Here is a 27,709-nt window from a genome sequence, read left to right as displayed (position 1 = left end):
CATCGCTTCGAACCGGTCACGTGACTGAAAGCTATGGGGTCTTATCATATTTGTAGGAAAGCACCCGCCAGACATAAAAAGAAATAAATCAAATAATATAACCAAGACAAAAGACTTGCTTTATAAACGACAGAGCCTGAGTCAGCAGCAAAGTCCCTGCTGAAGTGATTAAATAAACCACGATGACGCACTCCTCATGATAACAGACACTCATTTCGGTCGCAGTGACACCAACAAACAACACAGGGCCATGTGTTTGTGCTGAATATAATGTATTTAATGCAGAAAAACAAAAGATAAACAGACAGTACGTTACAAAGCAGTACCAAAAAAAATGTCATGCATTCATGCCGACAGGTGTCACTATTAGCCTATTTCCATTTGTAAATTGTATGGGTCTCATCCACTTCTAGCTATTTTTAGCTGTATTTTTAGCGTTTGATATAACATACTGTTGCGTCTTACCCACAGTCCGGTCTTACCTTAATATTTTAATGTATTATCTTAATTATGAACACTGCTTTGTAGTGCAAACTGTTTGTCCTATACTGCATGTTGTTATGCTTCTCTTTATTTCCCGGACCCTACAGTCAGCGGCTTACAACCCGGAAGTCTCGCAGGTTCATAAAAATTAGAAAACGGCTTACTTCCGCGTTGAAAATTAAGGTGGATTCTAAAACCACGGGTACGAATTAAAAACGTACAACCCAAGTCTCTTGTTAACTGATTTAATCGCATCGATTTAAGCTACTTATATAAAAATAAAATAGGATAAAAACTATTACAAACCAGTCTGGAAGTATTTAATTCAAAGTTGCTTTAAGATTTTTTTTAATTCCCTCAGTTGTTTTTTTTTTTCTTTTACTGTTCAACGGTTGTCTGGTGGCTCTTCTTTTACAGCTTCTCTCCATTCATTCACCTTTTGGGCAAATGCCATGCTGGCATCCCCTGAATTCAAATGGAGAAAGAATGAGGCTTGGCTGCCTTGAGAGGCGGGGAAACATTAAAATAGATCATTGTCTGTTCTGTTCACATTAAATGTGGACCGACCGATGTGGCATCAAACCACTGAAGACCAGAGACGACTTGTAAACTCGACTGGAGTCACAACTTAATATTCAAGTTAGATATCATAGATAGACAATAACTGTCATAAACTATCCAATGTACCAGATAAACTATAAGTTGTATTTACTTATGAGTTATTATTAGTTTATTAACCGTTACCTGCGCGTTTTGGCGTTAGCCTACTCTTGGAGAGGCGGTGTATCTGGAAGCGGCAAAATCGTCACAGCACAGGAGGACAATACCAGCCAAACACACACACACACACACGCTGTCCAACACTGGACAGAGAGATGGTACACATAAAGAACCAGTGGATCTTCAAATATGTCTTGATAAATAAGTTCTTGTTTTTGTAGAGAGGTTAATGGACACGAGCAAAGATGATCAAGTTTGGATTAATACATCTCTGTATATTTCTCATGCACGCTACGGTGAGTATTTTTTTTTATATATAGCTACAAATAAATGTTTTTAATGTTTTTGTGAAAGACTTGTATTTCATTTCTCAAGATCTGAACAGATTCCCTAATATCATGACATGCTTGATAAAAAAATACTCAGCACCTTAATTTAGTATGGATTATTTAATTAATAACAAATTTTAAATATATAATACAAATATTTACAACGTTTACACAATGATTCATTTATATTACTTATACTTATCTTTATTACATATTTAATATAAATCGAATTAAATGCATTCAGGAGTAGCCTGTGTGTATATGTCATAAATTATATAATATTATAATTAATTGCAATGTAGAAAAATTTGTCTATTATACAGACATAAATAAACAAGTGTGAGTTACTCGATGTATTAAACTGACCAATACAAGTAATCGAAAAACAACTTTTTTTTTATTTAAAAATAAATGGCAATGAAGTGAAAGTTTATGGTGCGTTTAGCTGAACAGGATTAGAACATTCCGTTTTATTCCATGAGCCTCTCTTTGGATACCAGATTGTCCAGATCTAAGTTGACATTTTAGAGCTTAACAAAAGCAGGTACCTTGGGAGCCCACCCAAATAAAGACACATATTCAGGTTGGCGTGGGATACTGTGGTAAGGAGATCTTTCAAAGCACAGACCTTGCACAAGTCAAGGTGTACTGTTGCCGCTCTTAGAAAAAGTCTTTCACAAAAGAACCCTTTCCTGCACGTCATGTGGGATTTAATGGCTGAAACTGCTCCATGTTTCTTGCCCCACACCTTTATATCATATGCTATGATCCCAGCAGTGGCTAATTTAATTTATAAGTAAAGATTTTCTTCTTTTGTTCACACAGATATTCTTCTATGGTGTTTGCTCTATCAGTTCACCATGGACACAGTGGGATAATAGTAATGAGAAAAAGTGGTTCAACATCTCAGCTCTGCCATCTACAAGCAAATCAGGCTTAGCCCCACTTCATAGTAGAAGGTTTACACAATTATCCTTTTCCAAATCTGTATATTCATTTGAAGTAAAGGAAGACACACCACCTGGTGAGCATTGCTTTTTATCTGAGTTGTCTAATCTGTTTTTTTTTGTTGTTGTTTTTTTTGTTGTGGGGACTTTGTTGGATTAAAACATTTGCTAAAATACTTCAATTCAGTATTGTCTGTTTCGCCTTCATAGGGACCATTGTGGGACATGTGGAGGCAGCATATAGTGAAGAGAATGAAACCTCGGTGTACTCTGTTCAGGAGGATGATGGTGATGGTCTTTTCCTTCTCAATCCACATTCTGGCGAATTCCTCCTATCCCGAGCTCTGGATTTTGAGATGGAGCGCTACTACATCCTGACTGCAGCAGCTCAGCAGGGGGAGCGTGAACTCACCGGGGTCAGAGTGTACTTCAGTGTGATCGATGTCAATGACAACCCACCAGTGTTCAGCCAGAATGACTTTTCGGCATCCATACCAGAAGACTCACCTGTTGGAATGTGCTTTCTAAATCTCAATGTTACAGATCGGGATGAGGGTAACATTAAACTACACACACTCCAATTTTTTTTAAAAGAAAATAATACTTTTATTCAGTAAGGATACATTAAACCGATCAAAAGTGATAGTAAAGACATTTATAATTTAACAAACAAGTTTTATTTCAAATAAATACTGATTTTTTTTAACCCTTGTATTCATGAAAGCATGCTGGAAAAAAGTACCATGGTTTCTGATACTTTTCTATATCTTAAAATAGAAAACAGTTATTTAAATTGTAATAATTTAAGCACAAGATACTAAAAATCGTAGCCTAAACTATTGAATTGTAGAGTATGTGATCTTGTATCTACTTTTTTGTGACTGGTTTTTTGAAAATATTTCATTATTTGGTTTTTATAACTCCTTACCCACATTGAGACACATTAAAGCAAAATGAGGACACATAAGAACACACAAGTCCATTTAATACAGAAATAGCACAATGGGTGGTACAGGTCATCGCTTTTATTTGATTCAAGCACAAAATCTCGAAGTTCACACTTTTGAAAAGCTTTGGGAAAAGCAGAACTGGCTGAAGGGGTCTCATTAAATCTTACGTCATTTCTCCTTTGTTAATGAATAGGGTTTTCTCTCTTGGGGATGCTGGCTACTTCTAATAATGGAGAACCCCTGTCCCAGCTTCTCTTATTTCAGGTTCAGGATAAAGCATATTGTGTGTTCCATATATTCAGTTCAAAGTGAAATTCACAGTTCCTTTTGACCCATTTGGGGAAGTTTTTGATGAGGTTGTCCAGGATTATACACAAGCCTAGCAATAAGAGTGACCAAGATTATAGAGATTTGTTTTGTTCTGTATGTTTGTTCTGGAAATATGTTGTCTAGAGATGTTATACCAAAAAAAAATTATATATATATATATATATATATATATATATATATATATATATATATATATAGCCTAATCAGGGACTTTTATGTTGCTTTTGGATTTGTAACTAGCCTTTTGCTAAACTGCCAAGCTATTTGTTTAAAAAAATCTGTCAAATATCACTTTTGACAACATCTAACACAAGTTAATCTTTAGAAACATTGAGAGTTCAATAATGCTGTTAAATGTAATCTTTATCAATTCTTAAATTTAATATCCATTTTTCATAGTCTGTTATAATGTTTGAGATGCCTATATTTACATGTAGCACTTTATATTTTAGTGTTTTTGTTATAGGTCATTTAGACAACATAAGTATAGAATTTTAATATTAGCCGTTTATCTGTAATCGTGCCACAACATGAAAATAATTTATTCGTATCAGCCAGAATTTTAATCAGTGCATCATCCATAGTTTATTCTGTACATATTTAGTGGATTTTTATTCACATTTCATTAGGCCTTCCCTTACTGGATTCTCATCACTGATAGGAGCAGACTTTATAGCAAAACAGTTGATTTCTGCCTCAGGGATTGACGTTTATTTCCTTTAAGTGGCCTACATCATATCCTTTTTCTAAAATACTGAACTTTTAAATGTAAATCTGGTGTACTAAAATCACCTGTTCAGTCTTTGCATTATAAGTGTTTTATGTTTGCTAATGTAATTCAGGTGTCTTTTTCTTGCATCTGACAGGTATATTTGGAGAAGTGGATTTGATGGTGACATCTGGAAACCTTGAGAACAAGTTCTCTATAAACCAGCATCAAACTCTATGTATAAGAGGGAAGTTAGACAGAGAAACAAACGCTATGTATAGTCTCATTGTCCAGGCCAATGATCGTGCTCTACCTACAGAGGCCCGACTTACAACCTCAGTGCATGTCACTGTCTATCTTCTGGATGTCAATGATAACTCCCCTCTCATCACAACCCCAAGTACTGTTCGTTTTCCAGAGAACGCACCTCTTCATTCTGTTGTTACGGTTATACAGGCCACAGATGCTGATGCTGGATCCAATGGTGAAGTTGTTTTCAGCTTTGAGAGTGCAGAAGAAGAACCGTTTAGTATAAATAGTTCAACTGGGGTTGTGTACCTGCGGAAGCCATTGGACAGAGAAAGTGAGGATGTTGTCACAGTCACACTGAACGTCAAAGATAAAGGTGTTCCTTCATTGTTCAGCTCAATGTACCTCACAGTGCTTATTGAGGATGTAAACGATCACAATCCAGAGTTCACTCAAAGCTCCTACAGTCTTTCAGTTTATGAGAATGTACCTCGTGGAACAAGCCTGCTCAGAGTTAACGCGAGTGATCAAGATATTGGGTCAAATGGGCAGGTGCGCTTCTCTGTCTCAGAGAGTGAGTTCATGGTAGACTCTGTTCTAGGTGTGGTCTCGGTGAAAGACAAGATGGACCGTGAGAAGAAGCCTTTCTACATCTTTTTTGTCATAGCAGAAGACCAGGGAGATATTCAAAGGTCCACCACAGCAACCATTAACATCGCAGTCCTGGATGTTAATGACTGTGTTCCTCTTTTATCACCTGAATCACTGACATTGCATGTCTTTGAAAATGGGGAAGACTCTACTCAGCACTTTCATCAGGTACGTAAAAATGAAATGGACTTCTGATTTAGTTAACTCACTCAGTTGAATCTTCATGAAGATGTGAAACATGTCTTTTGTAGATACATGCCTCTGATGAAGACTCTAATGAAGTTAACGGTCAGCTGACATATTCTATAGAATCAGGAAATGATGAAAGTCTCTTCTCACTTCATCCCAATGGAACATTCCAAATCTTAGAAGATCTTGATAGGGAACTGAAAAGCCAATACATGTTAAAAGTTAACGCTGCTGATTCAGGTAATCATTTGTCTAATTGACCCAAATGTCTCTTGAGATATAACCACTTAATTTGCTAGGTTATCGGTTAGTTTGCTATTCTAGGGATGCTGTAATCTTAAAATGAATATTTTTCATAGGGTACACTATAATGCTTTGATGCCTAAATTTAAAACAATTTATTTGATGTTTTTAGAGTCTTATTTTAAATTTAAATATCATATCTAATTTTAACATCTGCCATATACTGGCTATCAACCTTAACAGGAAAAGAATTATTGATTTATTGGTGTCAGTGATTTTTAATAAGTGTATCCCAAATTTAAGTACAAATTCAGAGTATTTTTCTTAATTTCTTTGTCCATTCTTTCTAGGATTTCCATCACTGACTGGCACAGGCACCTTGGTTATTGTTGTTGATGATGTCAATGACAACATTCCAATATTTGACAGGGAGTGGTTCAGTACTCACATATTGGAGGATTCTCCGGTTGGGACTGTTTTTCTGAGAGTTGCAGCATCAGACTTAGATGATGGTACAAATGGACAGCTAAGGTAATTTGATAATTACACTAGTGTGGTCATAATGTTAGCATTTTCAGTAAAATCACTTTCACACTAGTTTTTGTCTTGCTATAGTGTTATTTAAGTAGTTTTTATTTATATTTAGAAAATATATATTTAAGTTCTAAATTGTTTAATTAATTAATTGTCTAATATTTATATATATATTTTTATTTCAACTCTATTTCAGTTACCAAAAGCAATTTTGAATCTTTTTTTTTAAACAAGAACAATACTGATATTAGCCTGTGTAATATAATATGATTGACTGTAAATATTTAACTTATATTTCACTTGTAGATATTCTTTAGATGACCTAGATACTCCTTTTTCCATCAATGAAACATCTGGAGATTTATTCACTGTAAGTGCCTTGGACAGAGAGACAGAGTCTTTTTACAGATTTTCGGTGACTGTCACTGATGGACATCCCACAAAGCCTCTTTCCAGTTCAGCTGTTGTTTCAGTAACAGTTGAGGATGTGAATGATCACTTACCATCCTTTCTCTATGGACCATATGTGGCTAATGTTCCTGCTGGGATAACCAAAGGTGAATATACACTATTGTGATGACCTTAATAGCAGTTATCTGGTCTTTTAGATTCAAATAAACTTGTGTTTCCTGCATTTTACAGGATCAGTTGTCTGCACAGTGATGGCAGAAGATGCAGATGCTGGATTGAACGCACAACTAAATTTTTCTCTGCATGGCCAACATGCCTATCTCTTATCCATTAACTCTCGCACAGGAACAGTGTTCATTAAAGATTCTGTGAATAAAAGAAATGATATCACAGTTGAAGTTCATGTGCAGGACGGAGCAGATCTACCAAAAATGGACACAACAACTTTGACTGTCAGATTCCAGAATGATACATACTTTCCTCATGTTGCAGTCCAAGTTTATAAGGACGTCCTCTCTGAGGATTCACCCAAAGAAACCCTGGTTGCTATTGTCACTGCAGAATCACAAAGAAACACACCGATGTCTTTCTATCTGGCTTCTGGAAACTTTGGGGAGGTTTTTGAGCTTCACCACAGCACTGGTGTGCTGACTGTCAAGGATCCCTTAGATTTTGAAAGCAACATGCATTTTCATCTAATAGTTGAAGCCAGAGACTCAGGGATACCGCCTTTTTCATCATATGCTGAACTTAATTTGAATATCAGTGATGTAAATGATAACCCACCAGTGTTCTCGCAAAACATCTACAGATGTGAAGTGTATGAGAACTTGGCTTCAGGAAGGGTGTGTAATGTGTTAGCAACTGATGCAGACTCTGGAGTGTTTGCAGAGGTGGAGTATTTTATTTTGGCTGGTAACATTGAGGGTGCATTTAAAATAGACAAAATTCATGGCATTCTTTCCACAACAAAACGTTTGGATCGAGAAAAAATACCATATTATAATCTTACCCTGAAGGCCATTGATAAAGAAAACAACAGTCTTTCAGCCATCGCAACAGTTATCATTATAGTTCTTGATACAAATGATCATGCACCTCGTTTCTCACAGATTTTCATCACAGAGGTTCCTGAGGATGCTCCTCTTGGCTTTCCAGTCATTCAGATAGCTGCTACAGATGAAGATGTTGGTCTAAATGCTGTAATTGAATACACAATCATTGGCCAAAATAGTGAATTCCCGTTTAGTATTGATAAAACCACAGGCATTTTACTAGTACTTCATCCTTTGGACAGAGAAGATCAAAATCACTATATAGTAAAGGTTAACGCAAATGATTCTGCTTGGAGCATCAGCACAGACGTCACCATAGACATTACAGATGTCAATGACAACACGCCGATCTTCTATCAACCACGTTACACTCTCACTGTTCCTGAGATGAAGATGCATGAAGTTTTCCTTCTCCAAATTAGCGCTACTGACCGGGATCTTGGTGAGAATGCCCAAATCCTTTACTTCATTGACCCACCAAATGAACTTTTTTTGGTTAATGCATCAACTGGGAAAATTTCAACCAAACAACCCATTGTTCTCCATGAATCTGAATCTGTAAATTTGACTTTCACTGTTGTGGCGTCTGATTGCGGCAGTGTTCCTTTGAACAGCTCTAGCATTGTTTCAGTGACATTAGTACGGCATAATCAATTCCCACCCTCGTTTATACCCTTCAGGCCTTTAGTACCAGTTCCTTTAACCCTGGACGTTGGAACAGAAGTGATCCAAATATCTGCTATAGATCAAGATTCTCTTGTAAGGAACAACAGTGTTGAGTACTTCAATAGTGGTGGCAATGGATCTCTTTACTTTGAGGTAGAACATAACAGCGGAAGAGTGCTGGTAAATAAAACTTTAGCAAATAGCCTTGGCACCATCCTAACACTTCAAATCACTGCCAAAGATAAAGGCCTTCCTCCTTTTTTTGCACAGACTGAAATCAGTTTTGAAGTTACACATGAGAACCTTTTTGCACCACATTTTCTTAACAGAAAAGTGGAGTTTTTTGTTCCGGAAGATTTGCCCATTGGTTCAGTTATTGGAAAAATCCAGGGCAAAGATAAAGATGCTGGCATCAATGGTGTTATTTCCTATTCTTTTGATGGTGGGAATGAAAATGGATTGTTTTCCATAGGACAATCTTCAGGATTGATAATGCTTGTTAAAGCACTTGACTTTGAGGAATTTGAAACTCATCATCTAAACGTCATTGCTGAGGATGGAGGCTGGCGTCCCAAGATGGAGAGAATTAATATCACAGTATATGTAACAGATTTAAACGATAACCCTCCTTTATTTACATCCACAAATTACATTGCCACAGTTTCAGAAAATGCTTTAATTGGTACCTCAGTTTTGCAGGTTTGGGCGAAGGATGCTGACACAGGAATTCACTCCCAAATCACATATACGCTTATTGCCGGAGACATCCTTCTCTTCTATTTGGACACCAAAAATGGCACAATCACCACTTTAGATATATTTGATTATGAGCAAAAACAGCATTATGAACTTACAGTCAAAGCCACCAACATCGGGTTTCCATATTTGTTTGATATTGCCCGTATACACATCCAGATCGCTGGCCTCAATGAATTCATCCCTGCTTTTCAAAGACATATATATAACTTCACAGTGTCAGAGGCTTTGCCACCACAAACTGAAATAGGAAGGGTTGTTGCCATTGACTATGACCAAGGGCCTGATGGAGAAGTGTTTTATGTGCTTGCTGGACAAAGTAAAAAAGCTAATTTTGTGGTGGATGAGCATACGGGAATAATATATGTCTCTAAAGATTTGAAAAATCGCCTCCAAAATAATGAAATCCTACGGGTGCTGGCAAAAAACAGAGGGGCTATTACAGGATTTAATGTTGATGAGACATTGATACATCTAGACATACTAGATGAAAACGATCCCCCTAATTTTGATTCAATGCTTTACACTGCAACAGTGTCAGAGGACATCTCGATTGGGACATCCGTAACTAAAGTCAAAGCGGTGGACCAGGATGTGATCATAGAATGGAGCAGGTTTTCTTATAGCATTGAACATGGAAATATCAATAGTTCCTTCATTATAGATCCCGTCAGTGGGGTAATTTCCATTAACAGTCACCTGGATAGAGAAATGTGGGCCTTCTATAACCTGACTGTCATTGCTGTTGACGAGGGCTCTCCTGCTGTAACCGGAAGCACTAAGGTAGCTATCGTCGTTTCTGATGTCAATGACAATCCTCCCAAACTGCTGACCACAGAAGGGTTTATTCGAGAAAACCAACCTGCTGGGACTCTGGTCTCCACCTTAACAGCCACAGATGATGATCTTCCTCCAAATCAAGGTCCTTTCACGTACTGGATGATGAGACCTGCTGAGGGTTTTTCACTCTCATCTGATGGCGTTCTTGTTACCTCAAGACCCTTTGATCGGGAGCGCAACCCTCTTTTTCATATACATATTGTGGTTCAAGATGCTGGTAAGCCACCAATGTCCTCCACCACTATGTTACATGTTAAAGTTCTTGATGAAAATGACAATGCACCGCTCCAGAGAAACATTAATATATTGGTGAAATATTATGGAAGTTCCTTCCCAGGAGGACTAATCGGAAATGTAAGACCGTCCGATCAGGACGAACTGGATGTCTTCAATTGTACAATCAAAAATGGGCCACTTAGGATGTTTAGTTTCCCATTTGGGATGTGTAATTTGTGGTCGTCCCCTTACCAAGGAGAGGCAACATATAATATTTCAGTTGAAGGCAGTGACCAGCTCCACCCTTCGGTCAACAACAGCATCTACGTCAATTACAAAGGTTTTACCAATGTCTCTCTGGACAATTGCGTGTTGTTCTACATCTCTATATCAACTCTTGAGGAATTTCTGTCTTTGAAGTATTTAAAATTCGTCAAAGCTTTGGATAGCCTCTTTAACCTACAAGCTTCCAAAACACATGTGTTTGGAATGAAGTTGCAAGGAGATAAAATGCTGCTTCTTGCTGCAGTGAAAAGCTACAATGGTCAGTATCTAACTGGAGAGGTGGCAAGCGGAATATCAAACATGCATAAAAAGTTACTGGAAGCACAAAGCAATGTGACTATATTCCAAATAACCAGTGACCCATGTATGCTCCGTCCTTGCCATAATGGTGCCACCTGCAACAGAAACATTCACATCAGTCAGGAAGTTGCTGTGTTGGAAAGCTCCAGTCTTATATTTGTTTCTCCATATTTTGTGGAGATCTTTAACTGCTCTTGTCGAGCAGGCTTTACAGGTGATGCATGTGAGCTAGACTTTGATGAATGTACCAAGGAGCCTTGTAAAAATGGGGGAAGCTGCTATAACAATCCAGGAACTTATTTTTGTCAATGCAAAGATGGATTCTCAGGATCGCACTGTACTATAGTTGATAATGAATGTCAATCAGTAAATTGTTTAAATGGAGGAACGTGTTGGAACAGACAGGGAGGGTTCATCTGTGATTGCAGCCCAGGCTATGAAGGTATGGTCATATAACTTATGTTATATATATATATATATATATATATATATATATACACACACACACACACACACACACACACACACACACACACACACACATATATATATATATATATATATATATATATAATTGTGTGTGAATTTTATTGATTGGTTGTAAATACCTTAACCATTTATTTTTGTCACAGGAACATTTTGTGATCATATTGTTGACCACTGTGGTTCCTCCCCTTGTGTATATGGAACCTGCTCCAGTTTTCTAACAGGTTACTCTTGCCAATGTCCATTTGGTAAGCAGAACTTTTCTGTCTACATTTATTTATTTATTTATATATGTTCTTATATGATTCAATTACTGTCTTGATTTTGTGATGTTGCCCATATTCACATATTTGAAATATTTTGTTATTTTTTAATTGTAAAATTAATCAAATGTGTTGTTGTTTATCATTATTTTTATATTATCTCACATATTTTTACATGTGTAATTAAATTCAATGTATTTTTTTATAATCGCATATAAATTAAAAGTATATGATTTTTAATTGTAAAAATAATAATGTATTTAGCTCAATTATTATTTGTTGTATATAAAGAATATAAAAACAGTATAATGAAGAAAATATATTTATATAGTATAATATATTTATATATAATACATATTTATATATATAATTTATTCGTTATTATGTTAATTTTAAAAGATATATTCCTATGTCTATGTCTGACATTTCTATTTATTGTTAGGTGTGAGTGGAGTTGATTGTGAAAAGCACAGTTATGGCTTTCAGGAACTTTCTTATATAGAATATCCTCCATTGGATCCAGCATATAACTTCATCTATTTGGAATTTGCGACTGTTCAACAAAACGCCTTGCTTGTGTACAACCATGGTGACCCATCAACTTCAGACTTCCTGGCCCTTGAAATAGTGAGTGGAAGACTGTGCCTGTCTTATGATCTTGGATCTGGAGTCATACGATTGGAAACAGGCAAGATAGTGGTTGATGGAAGTTTTCACAACATCACCGTAAGAAGAACTGGAAATGTACGTGATTCCCATACATTATTATTTTTAAGTCTTAGGACTCAATCAAGCCAATTTTGTGAAAGATTTATGAGATATTTTGCAGGTGTACATGCTTTTGTGTCTCTCAGATAGCCTCTCTTGAAATAGACAACTGCTCTGTCGATGATCCACAAGGATTTTGCTTGTCGCAAAATGGTGCCACTGGAACCCAAAGGTAGTATTTAGTTTAATCTCTCCGTTTTGTTGCAGATTAAACATACGATTACAAACTGCTTTTATTTGTTTATGTAACTGAACCTTTTAATTACATTCACAAACAGGACTCTGGAAGTGAGCTCAAATAACATGACGTTTGGTGGCGTAAAGTCCATTGATGGCATTTTACAAAGGCAAATCAGGACTCATAACTTTGTTGGCTGTATGAGTAACATGCAAGTGAACAACTTCAGTCCAGATTCCTTAAAATCTTTGGCGTCCCAGAATGTTCTTAATCGGTCAGTTTCTAAAGAATCTTTGTAACTGTACATTTTTTCTATTATAATGCAATGCTTCAGTTGATTTCTTTTTGATGATCAGATGTCCACAAAGAGATATTCCTCCATGTGAAACCGCAGTGTGTTTGAACGAAGGAGTTTGTCAAGACCGATGGTCGCACCATCGCTGCCAGTGTAGAGACCAATTCACAGGACCCAACTGTGCCATGAGTAATTTCATTCATATATTTGTTCTTTTTTTTATGTGATAGTTCAACGTTTAAAGTCATAAAGTGAATGTAATTCTTTCTAATAGATTTGGCTGAGCAGAATGTATTGTTTCTAAACGGCGAGGCCTACATTGAGTTTGCCGTCAAGGAAACCTACAGAAGAAACCAACTTCTCCAAGCCATCCTGGATGGGGAGGAAGGAGACTCTCAGGGATTTGACAGTGTTGAGATCAAGATGAGGACTGTCAGAACAAATGGCGTTTTGGTTGTGTGCTGGTGTCAAACTGCTCATCTGAAACTTAAGGTGAGCTCTGAGAGAATTTTAAAGGGATATTCAATGCAAATTAATCTCAAATGATAGTGTTTGCAGCATAATGTTGATTACAACAAACAAAAAAATGAGGTTACAGTGAGGCACTTATAATTAAAGTAAATTATTTAAAGCAGAAATGTGAATATGTATTATTTAAGCTGTAAAGTTGTTCATTCCCTTTTTAAATTCATTTAGGAGTTTCAACCATGTTGTCACAGCATTTTAAAACTTTTAATTTTAATTTTAAAATGAGTATAAATTTAGGTAAAGGCAAGTGCTTTTGTTTTTATAAAGAACATTAAGATTATTTTTGCTGGTAATCAACATGATGCCAAAAATGCTGTTAGTTATGGCCAGCTATTATTGATCTCAGAATATTTGTTAATAATTTATCTTTAATAACTTATCATCCATGTTTTTTGTTTTATACAACAGTAAACATCCCCTAAACCCCTTTGATTAAACTCAAATCTACAATATCTGAACTACTTTGTCAGTGTTGTCTGATAAATCTGCTAGTTCAGTTCATAACATGTTTTCTCTTGCCTCCTCAGATATCAGATGGAAAACCTCTGTATGTGTTCACCAATGTCACATCCGGGCAGCGGCTAGAGCTCTCAATGGAGGGAAATGTATCCGATGGGCAGTGGCATGTGATTCAGCTGCGCAGAAGAGGCTCATACATCTCTCTGTTTCTGGATGAACGGCCTGTAGTGAATACCACCAATGGCACCATAACTCACTCCGCATTCTTAGTGGAGACCATTTTTCTGGGCTCTGCTCCACTGAGAGAATCCAAAGATGTCCCAGGGATGATTCAAAATTTAGGTTAGATTGCCCCTGATTTGTTGTTTAGTTGGTTATACAATACTGCACCTTGAATTGCCAAAAGCAGGTAGAGTAGAATTTGAACATTGTTTTATTTTTTTCAGATTTTAATAATAGTGTCAGTGTGGCATTTTTCACTTAGTTATTAAAATGGCCACCTTTGACAATGATCATAAAACCTTTATATTTTGATGTTTAAGTTGCTTTTTTTGGCTTTCAAGGTTTCAGAGGCTGTGTGGAATACATCAAATTCAATGGTCGCCTCCTGTCCTTCAATGGCTACAATGAGATAGTTGATGCCAGCTCCAGCCCACCTGTCTTCCAAACCTTCTGCGTATCTCCAAACCACTGCGTTCTGACTCCATGTCTGAAGGATTCCTGTCTATCTGAGCCCTGCTGGAATGATAGTGACTGTGGGTCTTCTTCCAAAGACGACTACTGGTGCATCTGTCTGCACAATGTGTCCTCGTGTGGACCTTGCTTATCTGACAAAGTCCACAGCGAGGCCTGTTCTCAAACCCAAAAGAGCGCCCCCTTATGGATTGTAGCAGTTATTATTCCCATTGTCCTTATTCTTCTGATCCTAGTTCTCTGTATTGTCCTTAGAAGACAAGGCAAAACCTGTCAGGGTGAAAAGAGGCGTCAAATCTACCTCATGCCACCAAGCAAACAGCATGGCACGGATAACCTGGCATTTAGTTTAGGCCCTGCTGATGAGTCTTCTCAGAATGTCTCAAATGAAGCCTGCAAGCAACCTGATCTAATAAGACCAAGGGATCCTGTGCAAGGAGTGGAAAGCTGTTATGAAAGTGGACCTTGTTGTCATGTCTCAGGTTTTGGAGGGAGTGAACTGGAGTACTATGAGATTGACAGCACATACTCGGATGTGAACACCCTACAGCTGAAGAAGGAGGATGAACGTGGAGATCAGGTGAATGGCAATCCAAAGGTTTCGCAATCCATCATGCAACCTCAAACGAATCATAATCCATCTCCTAAACTTCATCAGAGAACATCCGGAGGTGATTTTCACCAGTGGCAACGTCAATCCCAATTGTTCTTCAAGAGAAAACTGGATCCTGATCTGACAGGCCCTCCACAACATCTCTCAGCAGATGAAGTTGAGAAACTGAACAACCCACGGGACCACAAGGGATACCCCCATCAGAATTTCAGAGAGTGTCCCATAAAGCCATGCAGAGATGGGCCAGTAGAGACATCATCAGAGAGTGAAAGCCACTGCTCCTTCACCGGCTCAGAGTTTGACTGTGAGAGAGAACTGTCACTCATCAGCTCACACGACAAAGATGAACATCCACCTGAAGGCAAGGACACATGTGGTTTCAGTGATCTAAAATTAAACATGGTTTAAAAATAGTGTGAATATTGGTTTGACCCTTTAGTTATAATATTCATATATATATATATATATATATGTGTGTGTGTGTGTGTGTGTGTGTGTGTATATATATATATATATATATATATATATATATATATATATATATATACACACACATATACACATATACACGTATACACACACACACACACACACACACACGCACACATCCATTACAGTATATACACTAAATGAAACTTAATTTGTTTTTTAACCTTTATTAAATTAAACTTAAATGTAAACATTTAACCAAATAAGTTTTTACTTGTTCATTTAATTTCATTTTTTTTCACATTTACATGGGTCAGAATTAAATGGGTTACTTTTTCACAGTAAATATTGATTAATCTGCAGATCAGGCAACATAAAAAAAAAAACTGACAGCCTTATTTTCATTATCTCTGTATGCTAGTTTTTAATCTAGTTTATCACAACACTGCATTGAATGCATAGTGACATCTTGTGGTTGGACCAAATGAATAAAAAATATTTTAACGTTAATAATAAACATGTAGCTCTTCTGGAGTTTGAGCGCTATCTAGTGGCCATTTAATTTCTGTCCACCACCAGAGCCTTCCAAATGTCACACTGTGGTTTAGAAAACAAAAACCCTTTACTTTCTTACCTTATGATACTCCTCCCACCCCACCCCACCCCACTGTTTCAGTTGCAGATTGGTCCAGAGGACAGTTTATTCTGATAGCCCCTTCACCCTTCAGAGATGTGGTCAAATCCCCCTCCGTCCAGAGTCCCACCTCTGTCTCAGGCGGGATCCAGCAGCTTGAGAATCTCCTAAATATAGGAGTTCATTTTAACACCTATGCGGATGTGTTCGAGGACATAGCCAGCTTACAGAGCCATCAGCCAAATGACTGTGGATTTCAGAGTGATCAAGAGGAAATCATTTGAAAGAATGTTAAAAACAAGGTACATAGTTCATTTATCATTCATGTACTTTAAATCACTGACCAAAACTGGACCAGTGAAATACTGGTGAATCATTCATTTCATAAGAACATTAATAAAAGTCTACAAATACTGTGTATATTATAAGGAAGGCATATGTTCAAGCACATAGTAAATGTACCAATAGTGACTTAATCATCAATATTGTTTATATCGGTGTTTGAGGAGCATAATAATATTATTACATTGGCGCCATCTGTTGTCAGATCTTTAACTTTTGAATCTGTTTATATCCTACACTTGAATGTTTCCAATGTGCCCCAAAAAAAGATATCATGAGATATCATTATTCTATAGTGGGGTAAGTTTTCACAATGAAATAAAATGAACTGTGTACAATTACAACTTTAGAGAAATTATTTTTAATTTGCCCCATATATATATATATATATATATATATATATATATATATATATATATATATATATATATATATATATATATATATATATATATATATATATATATATATATATATATCAATTTTAAAGGCACAGTGTAATCATTCAAATTGATGAGTATCCCACTGTTCCTTTATTATATTAAGTTTTTAATGTATTAGTTATCAAAGCAATTTTTATTGCTTAGGACTGCACAATTTAGTATACATTAAGCAGCTCTAGTCAAAGATGATTTATTTAATTAACAGATGACAGATTAACAGAAGTATTAATAAATAAAATATGATGTCTTGGAAAAGTGACAGTAAAGAGTGATTTATTATCTTTGCTAATTATGCTTTTTGTTCTTTATTAGGCAATAAAAATGATCAATAAATGGTTAAAAATGCAACAAAATATGTAATATGTCCTTACTCTGCAACATTTGATCATAATAAGCATTATATACAACATGTTAGGTATTCAGGTTAATTAAACTTATATCTTTGTCTCAACATGAAAATGCTTTCAGCTCAAGGTTGACTTTTTTCCCTCTAATTCTCTTCATGAAGACGGCCTTGATTTCCTGAGTTCTCAAACAGTAAATCATGGGGTTAACAACAGGTGGAAGAATACTGTACCACATAACAAGCATAATCCGAACACCTGTAGTCATTTCGGTGGTTACGTCACATATATACACAGTACATCTAGGCAAAAAGTAAAGGCATATGATTGAAAGTTGAGGGGTGCATGTCGAAAATGTTTTAAATCGGGCCTGAACACTTGAGAGTTTGAAAACAGATCTGATGATGGCAATGTAGGAAAATATGATGAATATTAGAGGCCCTAAAAGAACAAACAAGGATACAGCTAGAGCATTTCTCCTTAGCTCAGTCTTATCTCCGCAGCCAATTCTAGCTAATGAATTGAAATCACAGAAACATTGATTTATTATGTTTGTAGTGCAAAAGGGAAGTTTTTCAGTTTGATAAGTAAGCAATGGTAAAAATCCTAAAATAAACAGCCAACACACTGTGCACGCATATGCAATATGCTGGTTTGTGATAACAGCAGGATATCGAAGTGGGTAGCATATTGCAACAAACCGATCCAGGGCCATTAATAGCAAAATAAAAGAATTAACTGTCCCAAAATAATGAGCAAAAAACATTTGCACTAAACATAAATTGAATGGTACGTAATCGTCTTTAGCAAGATACTTTGCAGCTGCTCTGGGCAATGTTATGGTTCCAAACAAGAGATCACACATTGCAAGATTACAAAAGATCAAGTAGGTGGGTTTATGAAGGCTTTTCTCATAAACAATAAATGAAATGATTGAAATGTTTCCGCTTGCCAGTATTACATAGACAAAGAGTAAAAAGGTCCCCACAGCTCCATAATACATTGAATGAAGTCCTGGAAATCCTAGCAGGTAGAATTCAGTTATCTGAGAGATGTTGGCAACTGCCATTGCTCCAAAAATCCCTCAGAAACCACCTAGTCTTTGACTATAAACAGAAAAAAAAATATAATAATAATTGACAACTTTTAAATATTACATTAAAGTAATATGAATCATATGCAAAGATAATTATTTAATTAGGCCATTTTATGGTTAGTCAAGCAGAATGTGCTTCACATTTCATAAAATAAACCAATAACTTAAATGAATTCTTTAGCCTACATGACTTCATATATATCGCAGAGTAACCTTGCAATTTGGTTGGAGAGAAACTCTTCTGTCCACTGCACCTCTGCAATAAAAGAAATGTATTGACTCATCAGTATATGAACTCTTCCTTTGGTCATGAGAGACACGTGATGACTGATGAGACACGTCATACTGCATGTTTGGTGCTTAGATAGGCTCTTTAAATATACAGTCATATTTTATGTATGTTACTTTGCTAAATGGACAATGCAAATATATTTATTTGTATGCAACATGGTGATTTTGGTTATGTTGCCAACACCAAACACTTACAGAGAAATAAAGCCGGTTAGTTCTCATGCAGACTACCTCTCTCATTCATCACGAATCCAAATGTTTCCATATTCGCAATGTATTTTACATTAACTATTATTTATTATGTAAACCAGGCTTTGTACTTAACGTGGATTGTACCACAGACGATTTTAATTAATGAGTGTATCTGTTTGTTTGACGACTGCATATTATTCTGATAATGAACAGGCAACGTTTGCAATGCTGTTGTGTGTGCGTGAGGGTCCTTCGAGATTGAACAGCAGAAAATACACTGTAATTTTTGATCATACAGATAATTCGAAACTGTAATGTGTTGACTTTTATTTTAGGATGTGCTTTCTGTCATCTCAGTTTCCATTCCATGAACTTGTTTGTTGAGTGCAGCGCCACACAAAAATGAACCAAACTCAGCAGCATGTACACTCACACTTTTCCCTTCATTTGGTTCACATATATTTAGTGTATTCATCATTTATACATAAATACTTTGTACTTTTGCCTCATCATCCAGTTCCACTGACTGGCAGTCTTTATTTAAAGAAAATAGACACGTGCATTCATTTAGTCACTGATTAAGTCATATGACATAGGCCTACACTTTGCAGTGTGACTGCCTGACCCACAGAGTAACAAAAACTAGACTGGGATAACAAAATCCATAACTTTTTGCCATCTTGGTCTGAAGATGATCCAAACCAAAATGGGTGAAAATCGGACCAACAATCTAGGAGGAGTAGGGAAAAGTAGGTTTTCAACATTAATCAAAATGGTAGACAGGAATTTAGCCAATATTGGTATCAGTGTCCTCGTCATGATACAAGGAATCCATCAACATCAGTCTGATTATAATAGGTTAATGTAAACAAAAGTTATTAGCATTTTTCTAAATTTCATTATAACTTTTGACTACAAGGTTGTCAACTCCCCCCAAAGGTTTTAAGCGACATGTTTTGTAATGATATGCTATTTTGTTCGTAAAATACAACATTTTAGAACATAATTCAATATGGCCGACACCCAAAATGGCTGACATAGGAAAATTGGGTATCATTTGATTTGGCATGATGCACTGAAACTAAAGAGACTAGTGGAGATATAGCCTCATGTCCACTTTTGCATGCTTTTCGTAGAATCCATTCACGTGCTATTCGGAAACAGTATGCCTAATCAACTTGAATTCCATAACTTTTTTCAAGCGTTGTCTGAAGATGATCTGGTTCAGTTTCGTGACAATTGGTTCAACAGCCTAGGACGAGTTCGAAAAAATAAGTTTGAACCCTTATTCATCTCTCAAATAGAGTTTACACTTAAGTGCCTTGGGGTCATATAGACCCCAAACTTTTAAAGAGCGATTGCATAAGGAAATATACTATCTTATATGTAAAACTATATATATATATATATATATATATATATATATATATATATATATATATATATATATATATATATATATAATATTATTATTATTTTTATTTCTTTTTTTTACCTATTTACTGCATAATTACTCAACTATGCCAAAAATTGGCTTATGAAAAATTATTACATTTTTTTAAATGATGAAATCAATGAAATGATGACCTAAATTAAATAAAAAGGTTTGCGGATATTGGGCATGTGTTGGGGATAGAATCCTGCCATCTACTGGTTAGAGAACATTTCTGAGCAGCAAGAGTGATCGATCTGGAATGTAATATACTGTGAGAAGGACGTGTGATACCTCGTCTCATACAACTCAAATTAATAAACCACAAAGTTAACAAAAACGATTCACTCCACTGTGTTGAGAGAGAGCACTTTTCTGCTGTCTTTACATTCTATCAGAAACTTCCTAATTCTTATAAACTTATAAAGTCATGCTTACCAGCTTGCATTCTTTTCTGTTAAAAATAACAGTGGACAATGGTTTGTAAATGCTGATGCTTAGCCTAAATAATCTGATCGGGAGCATCCCCTCCTGTGCCTATGATTTGTCTATATGTGTATTCAGAGCCAGTGAGCAAGACTTTCATAATATAAACAAACTCATTAACGCACACTAAAATATTTGTTGTTGTTAATTAATAAATGCATTTAAGTGATAATAACACGTTAACTTGCCAAGCCCTAAATAGAATAGAATAGAATAGAATAGAATAGAATAGAATAGAATACAAAGGGCCCTATTTAACGATCTAAACACATGGTCTAAAGCGCACAGCTCAGGTGCACTTAGGGCATTTCTGAATCCACTTAAAACTAATTAAACACTTAATTTAAGGGTCAGTTCTTGTATTTAACTGTTTAAAGAACAAAGATGAAATCCAAGTCAGGCTTGTGCAATCAGATTGTTTTGCATTTTACTAAAAACAGTTAATTGCACATTTAACATTAATGTCTTATTAAAGAGGTGATCAGATTATTTGTAAAATAAAACAGTATTTGTATATAGCTAAACAATTATTTATATGCATCAGTGTTCATAAAATATCTTGTTTTTGAATAATACATATATTATCACAATGAAATAAAATGAACTGTGTACAATTACAACTTTAGAGAAATTATTTTTAATTTGCCCCATATATATATATATATATATATATATATATTTTTTTTTTAAAGGCACAGTGTAATCATTCAAATTGATGAGTATCCCACTGTTCCTTTATTATATTAAGTTTTTAATGTATTAGTTATCAAAGCAATTTTTGTTGCTTAGGACTGCACAATTTAGTATACATTAAGCAGCTCTAGTCAAAGATGATTTATTTAATTAACAGATGACAGATTAACAGAAGTATTAATAAATAAAATATGATGTCTTGGAAAAGTGACAGTAAAGAGTCATTTATTATCTTTGCTAATTATGCTTTTTGTTCTTTATTAGGCAATAAAAATGATCAATAAATGGTTAAAAATGCAACAAAATATGTAATATGTCCTTACTCTGCACCATTTGATCATAATAAGCATTATATACAACATGTTAGGTATTTAGGTTCATTAAGCTTATATCTTTGTCTCAACATGAAAATGCTTTCAGCTCAAAGTTGACTTTTTTCCCTCTAATTCTCTTCATGAAGACGGCCTTGATTTCCTGAGTTCTCAAACAGTAAATCATGGGGTTAACAACAGGTGGAAGAATACTGTACCACATAACAAGCATAATCCGAACATCTGTAGTCATTTCGGTGGTTATGTCACATATATACACAGTACATCTAGGCAAAAAGTAAAGGCATATGATTGAAAGTTGAGGGGTGCATGTCGAAAATGTTTTAAATCGGGCCTGAACACTTGAGAGTTTGAAAACAGATCTGATGATGGCAATGTAGGAAAATATGATGAATATTAGAGACCCTAAAAGAACAAACAAGGATACAGCTAGAGCATTTCTCCTCAGCTCAGTCTTATCTCCGCAGCCAATTCTAGTTAATGAATTGAAATCACAGAAACATTGACTTATTATGTTTGTTGTGCAAAAGGGAAGTTTTTCAATTTGATAAGTAAGCAATGGTAAAAATCCTAAAATAAACAGCCAACACACTGTGCACGCATATGCAATATGCTGGTTTGTGATAACAGCAGGATATCGAAGTGGGTAGCATATTGCAACAAACCGATCCAGGGCCATTAATAGCAAAATAAAAGAATTAACTGTCCCAAAATAATGAGCAAAAAACATTTGCACTAAACATAAATTTAATGGTACATAATCGTCTTTAGCAAGATACTTTGCAGCTGCTCTGGGCAATGTTATGGTTCCAAACAAGAGATCACACATTGCAAGATTACAAAAGATGAAGTAGGTGGGTTTATGAAGGCTTTTCTCATAAACAATAAATGAAATGATTGAAATGTTTCCGCTTGCCAGTATTACATAGACAAAGAGTAAAAAGGTCCCCACAGCTCCATAATACATTGAATGAAGTCCTGGAAATCCTAGCAGGTAGAATTCAGTTATCTGAGAGATGTTGGCAACTGCCATTGCTCCAAAAATCCCTCAGAAACCACCTAGTCTTTGACTATAAACAGAAAAAAAAATATAATAATAATTGACAACTTTTAAATATTACATTAAAGTAATATGAATCATATGCAAAGATAATTATTTAATTAGGCCATTTTATGGGTAATCAAGCAGAATGTGCTTCACATTTCATAAAATAAACCAATAACTTAAATGAATTCTTTAGCCTACATGACTTCATATATATCGCAGAGTAACCTTGCAATTTGGTTGGAGAGAAACTCTTCTGTCCACTGCACCTCTGCAATAAAAGAAATGTATTGACTCATCAGTATATGAACTCTTCCTTTGGTCATGAGAGACACGTGATGACTGATGAGACACGTCATACTGCATGTTTGGTGCTTAGATAGGCTCTTTAAATATACAGTCATATTTTATGTATGTTACTTTGCTAAATGGACAATGCAAATATATTTATTTGTATGCAACATGGTGATTTTGGTTATGTTGCCAACACCAAACACTTACAGAGAAATAAAGCCGGTTAGTTCTCATGCAGACTACCTCTCTCATTCATCACGAATCCAAATGTTTCCATATTCGCAATGTATTTTACATTAACTATTATTTATTATGTAAACCAGGCTTTGTACTTAACGTGGATTGTACCACAGACGATTTTAATTAATGAGTGTATCTGTTTGTTTGACGACTGCATATTATTCTGATAATGAACAGGCAACGTTTGCAATGCTGTTGTGTGTGCGTGAGGGTCCTTCGAGATCGAACAGCAGAAAATACACTGTCATTTTTGATCATACAGATAATTCGAAACTGTAATGTGTTGACTTTTATTTTAGGATGTGCTTTCTGTCATCTCAGTTTCCATTCCATGAACTTGTTTGTTGAGTGCAGCGGCACACAAAAATGAACCAAACTCAGCAGCATATACACTCACGCTTTCCCCTTCATTTTGTTCACATATATTTAGTGTATTCATTATTTATATATAGGATATATATATATATATATATATATATATATATATATATATATATATATATATATATATATATATTAGGGGTGTAACGATACGCGTATTCGTATTGAACCGTTCGGTACGACGCTTTCGGTTCGGTACGCGGTACGCATTATGTATACCGAACGGTTCGTTGGAGTAATTAATTATATTTGGAAAAAAAAAAAAAAAGAGAGAGATAGAAATATAATGATATGCGTTCAACAAGGTAGCCCAATAACCCAAACAACGTAACAGGCAACGCCCCTGACACTCCCGAAGAAGAAAAAAACACCATCTTATATGTTTATGTTAGGCTACTCAGCAGGCGCTCGCTCACTCAGTACGCGCTGAAGGCTCGTTGCAAAATAGCCAATGCGTTTAACAGACTAGAAATGAGAAGATCCCCCAATAACCAACAGGTCTGGTGTTTGGGTGCACTTTGGATTCCCTGTAAGCTATAATGGTGATGGCAAGAGAGTGGTGGATAAAAAACGCTAAGCACGTCTTTCTCCTCCTTTCCAAAGCGCTCGGGCAGAAGCGCTCATGAGGCGTCTGTCTTTGCTAAGCAACCATGACGTGCTCTCTCCATGAGACGCGGAAATTTCAGCGAAGGATAAATGGATTTGCAGCTCTAAAAATCGCTTGCAGTAGCTCTGCTACTAAATTTATTTCAAAATTGCAATCCATATACAACTATGATCAGCTGTTCCTTCATCTTGGCTGAGCTCTCAACCTTGTTACGGGAAAGGATGAAGCTGATTGGTTGGTTCTTGTCACATGACCCGCGGTGCGCTTGCGGCATTCTGAAAAGTTGAGATGTTTTTACATTTTGCTGTATCTAAAACGTATCGAACCGAACCGAACCGAACCGTGACATCAGTGTATCGTATCGAACCGAACCGTGAATTTTGTGAACCGTTACACCCCTAATATATATATATATATATATATATATATATATATATAGACTGTTAGCAGAGTAACCAAATAACAAATAAAATACTTTGTACTTTTGCCTCATCATCCAGTTCCACTGACTGGCAGTCTTTATTTAAAGAAAATAGACACGTGCATTAATTTAGTCACTGATTAAGTCATATGACATAGGCCTACACTTTGCAGTGTGACTGCCTGACCCACAGAGTAACAAAAACTAGACTGGGATAACAAAACTTTTTGCCAACTTGGTCTGAAGATGATCCAAACCAAAATGGGTGAAAATCGGACCAACAATAGGAGGAGTAGGGAAAAGAAGGTTTTCAACATTAATCAAAATGGTAGACAGGAATTTAGCCAATATTGGTATCAGTGTCCTCGTCATGATACAAGGAATCCATCAACATCAGTCTGATTATAATAGGTTAATGTAAGCAAAAGTTATTAGCATTTTTCTTAATTTCATTATAACTTTTGACTACAAGGTTGTCAACTCCCCCCAAAGGTTGTAAGCACCATGTTTTGTAATGATATGCTAATTTGTTCGTAAAATGCAACATTTTAGAACATAATTCAATATGGCCGACACCCATAATGGCTGACATAGGAAAATTGGGTATCATTTGATTTGGCATGATGCACTGAAACTAAAGAGACTAGTGGAGATATAGCCTCACGTCCACTTTTGCATGCTTTTCGTAGAATCCATTCACGTGCTATTCGGAAACGGTATGCCTAATCAACTTGAATTCCATAATTTTTTGCAAGCGTTGTCTGAAGATGATCTGGTTCAGTTTCGTGACAATTGGTTCAACGGCCTAGGACGAGTTCGAAAAATTAGTTTGAACCCTTAATCATCTCTCAAATAGAGTTTACACTTAAGTGCGTTGGGGTCATATAGACCCCAAACTTTTAAAGAGCGATTGCATAAGGAAATATACTATCTTATATGTAAAACTATATATATATATATATATATATATATATATATATATATATATATATATATATATATATATATATATAATATTATTATTATTTTTATTTCTTTTTTTTACCTATTTACTGCATAATTACTCAACTATGCCAAAAATTGGCTTATGAAAAATTATTAAACATTTTTAAATGAAGAAATCAATGAAATGATGACCTAAATTAAATAAAAAGGTTTGCGGATATTGGGCATGTGTTAAGGATAGAATCCTGCCATCTACTGGTTAGAGAACATTTCTGAGCAGCAAGAGTGATCGATCTGTAATGTAATATACTGTGAGAAGGACGTGTGTTACCTCGTCTCATACAACTCAAATTAATAAACCACAAAGTTAACAAAAACGATTCACTCCACTGTGTTGAGAGAGAGCACTTTTCTGCTGTCTTTACATTCTATCAGAAACTTCCTAATTCTTATAAACTTATAAAGTCATGCTTACCAGCTTGCATTCTTTTCTGTTAAAAATAACAGTGGACAATGGTTTGTAAATGCTGATGCTTAGCCTAAATAATCTGATCGGGAGCATCCCCTCCTGTGCCTATGATTTGTCTATATGTGTATTCAGAGCCAGTGAGCAAGACTTTCATAATATAAACAAACGCATTAACGCACACTAAAATATTTGTTGTTGTTAATTAATAAATGCATTTAAGTGATAATAATGCGTTAACTTGCCAAGCCCTAAATAGAATAGAATAGAATAGAATACAAAGGGCCCTATTTAACGATCTAAACACATGGTCTAAAGCGCACAGCTCAGGTGCACTTAGGGCATTTCTGAATCCACTTAAAACTAATTAAACACATTTAAGGGTCAGTTCTTGTATTTAACTGTTTAAAGAACAAAGATGAAATCCAAGTCAGGCTTGTGCAATCAGATTGTTTTGCATTTTACTAAAAACAGTTAATTGCACATTTAACATTAATGTCTTATTAAAGAGGTGATCAGATTATTTGTAAAATAAAACAGTATTTGTATATAGCTGAACAATTATTTATATGCATCAGTGTTCATAAAATATCTCGTTTTTGAATAATACATATATTATCACACACACACCAGACACTTTATTAGGTACACCTGTTCAATTGCTTGGTAACACACATTGTTTAAACCACGCATCAGAATGGAGAAGAAAGGGGATTTAAGTGACTTTGGTCGTGGAATGGTTGTTGTTGCCGGATGGACTGGTCTGAGTTTTCAAAAACTGCTGATCTACTGGGATTGTCACGCACAACTATCTTTATGGTGAACAGAGAATGGTCATAAAAAGAGAAAATATCCAGTAAGCGACAGTTGTGTGGACAAAATGTTGATGTCAGAGGTCAGAGGAGAATGGGCAGACTGGTTAGATATGATAGAAAGGCAACAGTAACTCAAATAATCTCTTGTTACACGAAGGTATGCAGAATACCATCTTTGAATGCACAACACGTCGAACACACTGAAGCAGATGTGCTATTGCAGCAGAAGACCACACCGGGTGCTGCTCCCATCAGCTAAGAACAGGAAACGATTTGCACAGGCTCACCAAAACTGGACAATAGAAGATTGGAGAAACATTACCTGGTCTGAAGAGTCTTGATTTCTGCTGCGACATTCAAATGATAGGGTCAGAATTTGGCATAAAGTACATGAAAGCATGGATCCATCCTGCCTTGTCTCAACGGTTCAGGCTGCTGGTGGTAGTGTAATGGAGTGGGGGATATTTTATTGCCACACTTTGGGCCCCTTAGTACGAATCGAGCATCGTTTATATGCAACAGCCTACCTGAGTATTGCAATGTGTACCTAATAAAGTGGCCAGTGAGTGTGTATATATATATATATACATTTTTTTTTTTCAGTGAGCAACAATACTGGACAAAGTAATTACTTT

The 27,709-nt window shown here is 35.7% G+C and overlaps 3 protein-coding genes across 4 annotated transcripts; 1 reads left to right on the top strand and 2 right to left on the bottom strand.

Moving 5' to 3' along the window:
- The first annotated feature begins 1,227 nt into the window (after positions 1-1,227).
- Positions 1,228-16,905, top strand: LOC113058634 (protocadherin Fat 4). 2 transcript variants are annotated; one of them, XM_026226715.1, is made up of 18 exons: positions 1,228-1,499; positions 2,358-2,556; positions 2,690-3,034; positions 4,626-5,536; positions 5,620-5,797; positions 6,151-6,331; positions 6,641-6,891; positions 6,977-11,305; positions 11,496-11,597; positions 12,055-12,356; positions 12,467-12,552; positions 12,659-12,832; positions 12,915-13,042; positions 13,128-13,345; positions 13,909-14,182; positions 14,404-15,113; positions 15,192-15,507; positions 16,252-16,905. In XM_026226715.1, exons 1-18 carry the CDS (start codon positions 1,449-1,451, stop codon positions 16,491-16,493), a joined length of 8,997 nt encoding a protein of 2,998 aa, XP_026082500.1. In that variant the 5' UTR covers positions 1,228-1,448; the 3' UTR covers positions 16,494-16,905. The 2 variants fall into 2 exon arrangements, with proteins under 2 accessions (XP_026082500.1, XP_026082499.1); XM_026226714.1 differs by having other exon boundaries at positions 14,404-15,507.
- Positions 16,906-17,354: 449 nt separating this feature from the next.
- Positions 17,355-18,407, bottom strand: LOC113059024 (olfactory receptor 1500-like). The gene has a single exon (XM_026227262.1). It carries the CDS (start codon positions 18,405-18,407, stop codon positions 17,442-17,444), a length of 966 nt encoding a protein of 321 aa, XP_026083047.1. The 3' UTR covers positions 17,355-17,441.
- Positions 18,408-21,927: 3,520 nt separating this feature from the next.
- LOC113058928 (olfactory receptor 2AT4-like) lies at positions 21,928-22,893 on the bottom strand. The gene has a single exon (XM_026227181.1). It carries the CDS (start codon positions 22,891-22,893, stop codon positions 21,928-21,930), a length of 966 nt encoding a protein of 321 aa, XP_026082966.1.
- Positions 22,894-27,709: the final 4,816 nt, after the last annotated feature.

The sequence above is a fragment of the Carassius auratus genome, chromosome 40, assembly GCF_003368295.1.
Source record: "Carassius auratus strain Wakin chromosome 40, ASM336829v1, whole genome shotgun sequence".
Classification (NCBI taxonomy): domain Eukaryota; kingdom Metazoa; phylum Chordata; class Actinopteri; order Cypriniformes; family Cyprinidae; genus Carassius; species Carassius auratus.
The sequence above is the reverse complement of the archived record's forward strand: the minus strand, read 5'-3'. Positions and strand labels throughout refer to the sequence as shown.

What these genes read in the sequence shown, in the direction of transcription:
- LOC113058634 (XM_026226714.1), top strand. Translation starts at nt 1,449, where the DNA reads ATGATCAAGTTTGGATTAATACATCTCTGTATATTTCTCATGCACGCT. An exon ending in TCCTGCTGGGATAACCAAAG is followed by an intron (nt 6,892 to 6,976) that starts GTGAATATACAC and finishes TGCATTTTACAG; the next exon opens with GATCAGTTGTCTGCACAGTG. An exon ending in CTGCTCATCTGAAACTTAAG is followed by an intron (nt 13,346 to 13,908) that starts GTGAGCTCTGAG and finishes TTGCCTCCTCAG; the next exon opens with ATATCAGATGGAAAACCTCT.
- LOC113059024 (XM_026227262.1), bottom strand. Translation starts at nt 18,407, where the DNA reads ATGGCAGTTGCCAACATCTCTCAGATAACTGAATTCTACCTGCTAGGA.
- LOC113058928 (XM_026227181.1), bottom strand. Translation starts at nt 22,893, where the DNA reads ATGGCAGTTGCCAACATCTCTCAGATAACTGAATTCTACCTGCTAGGA.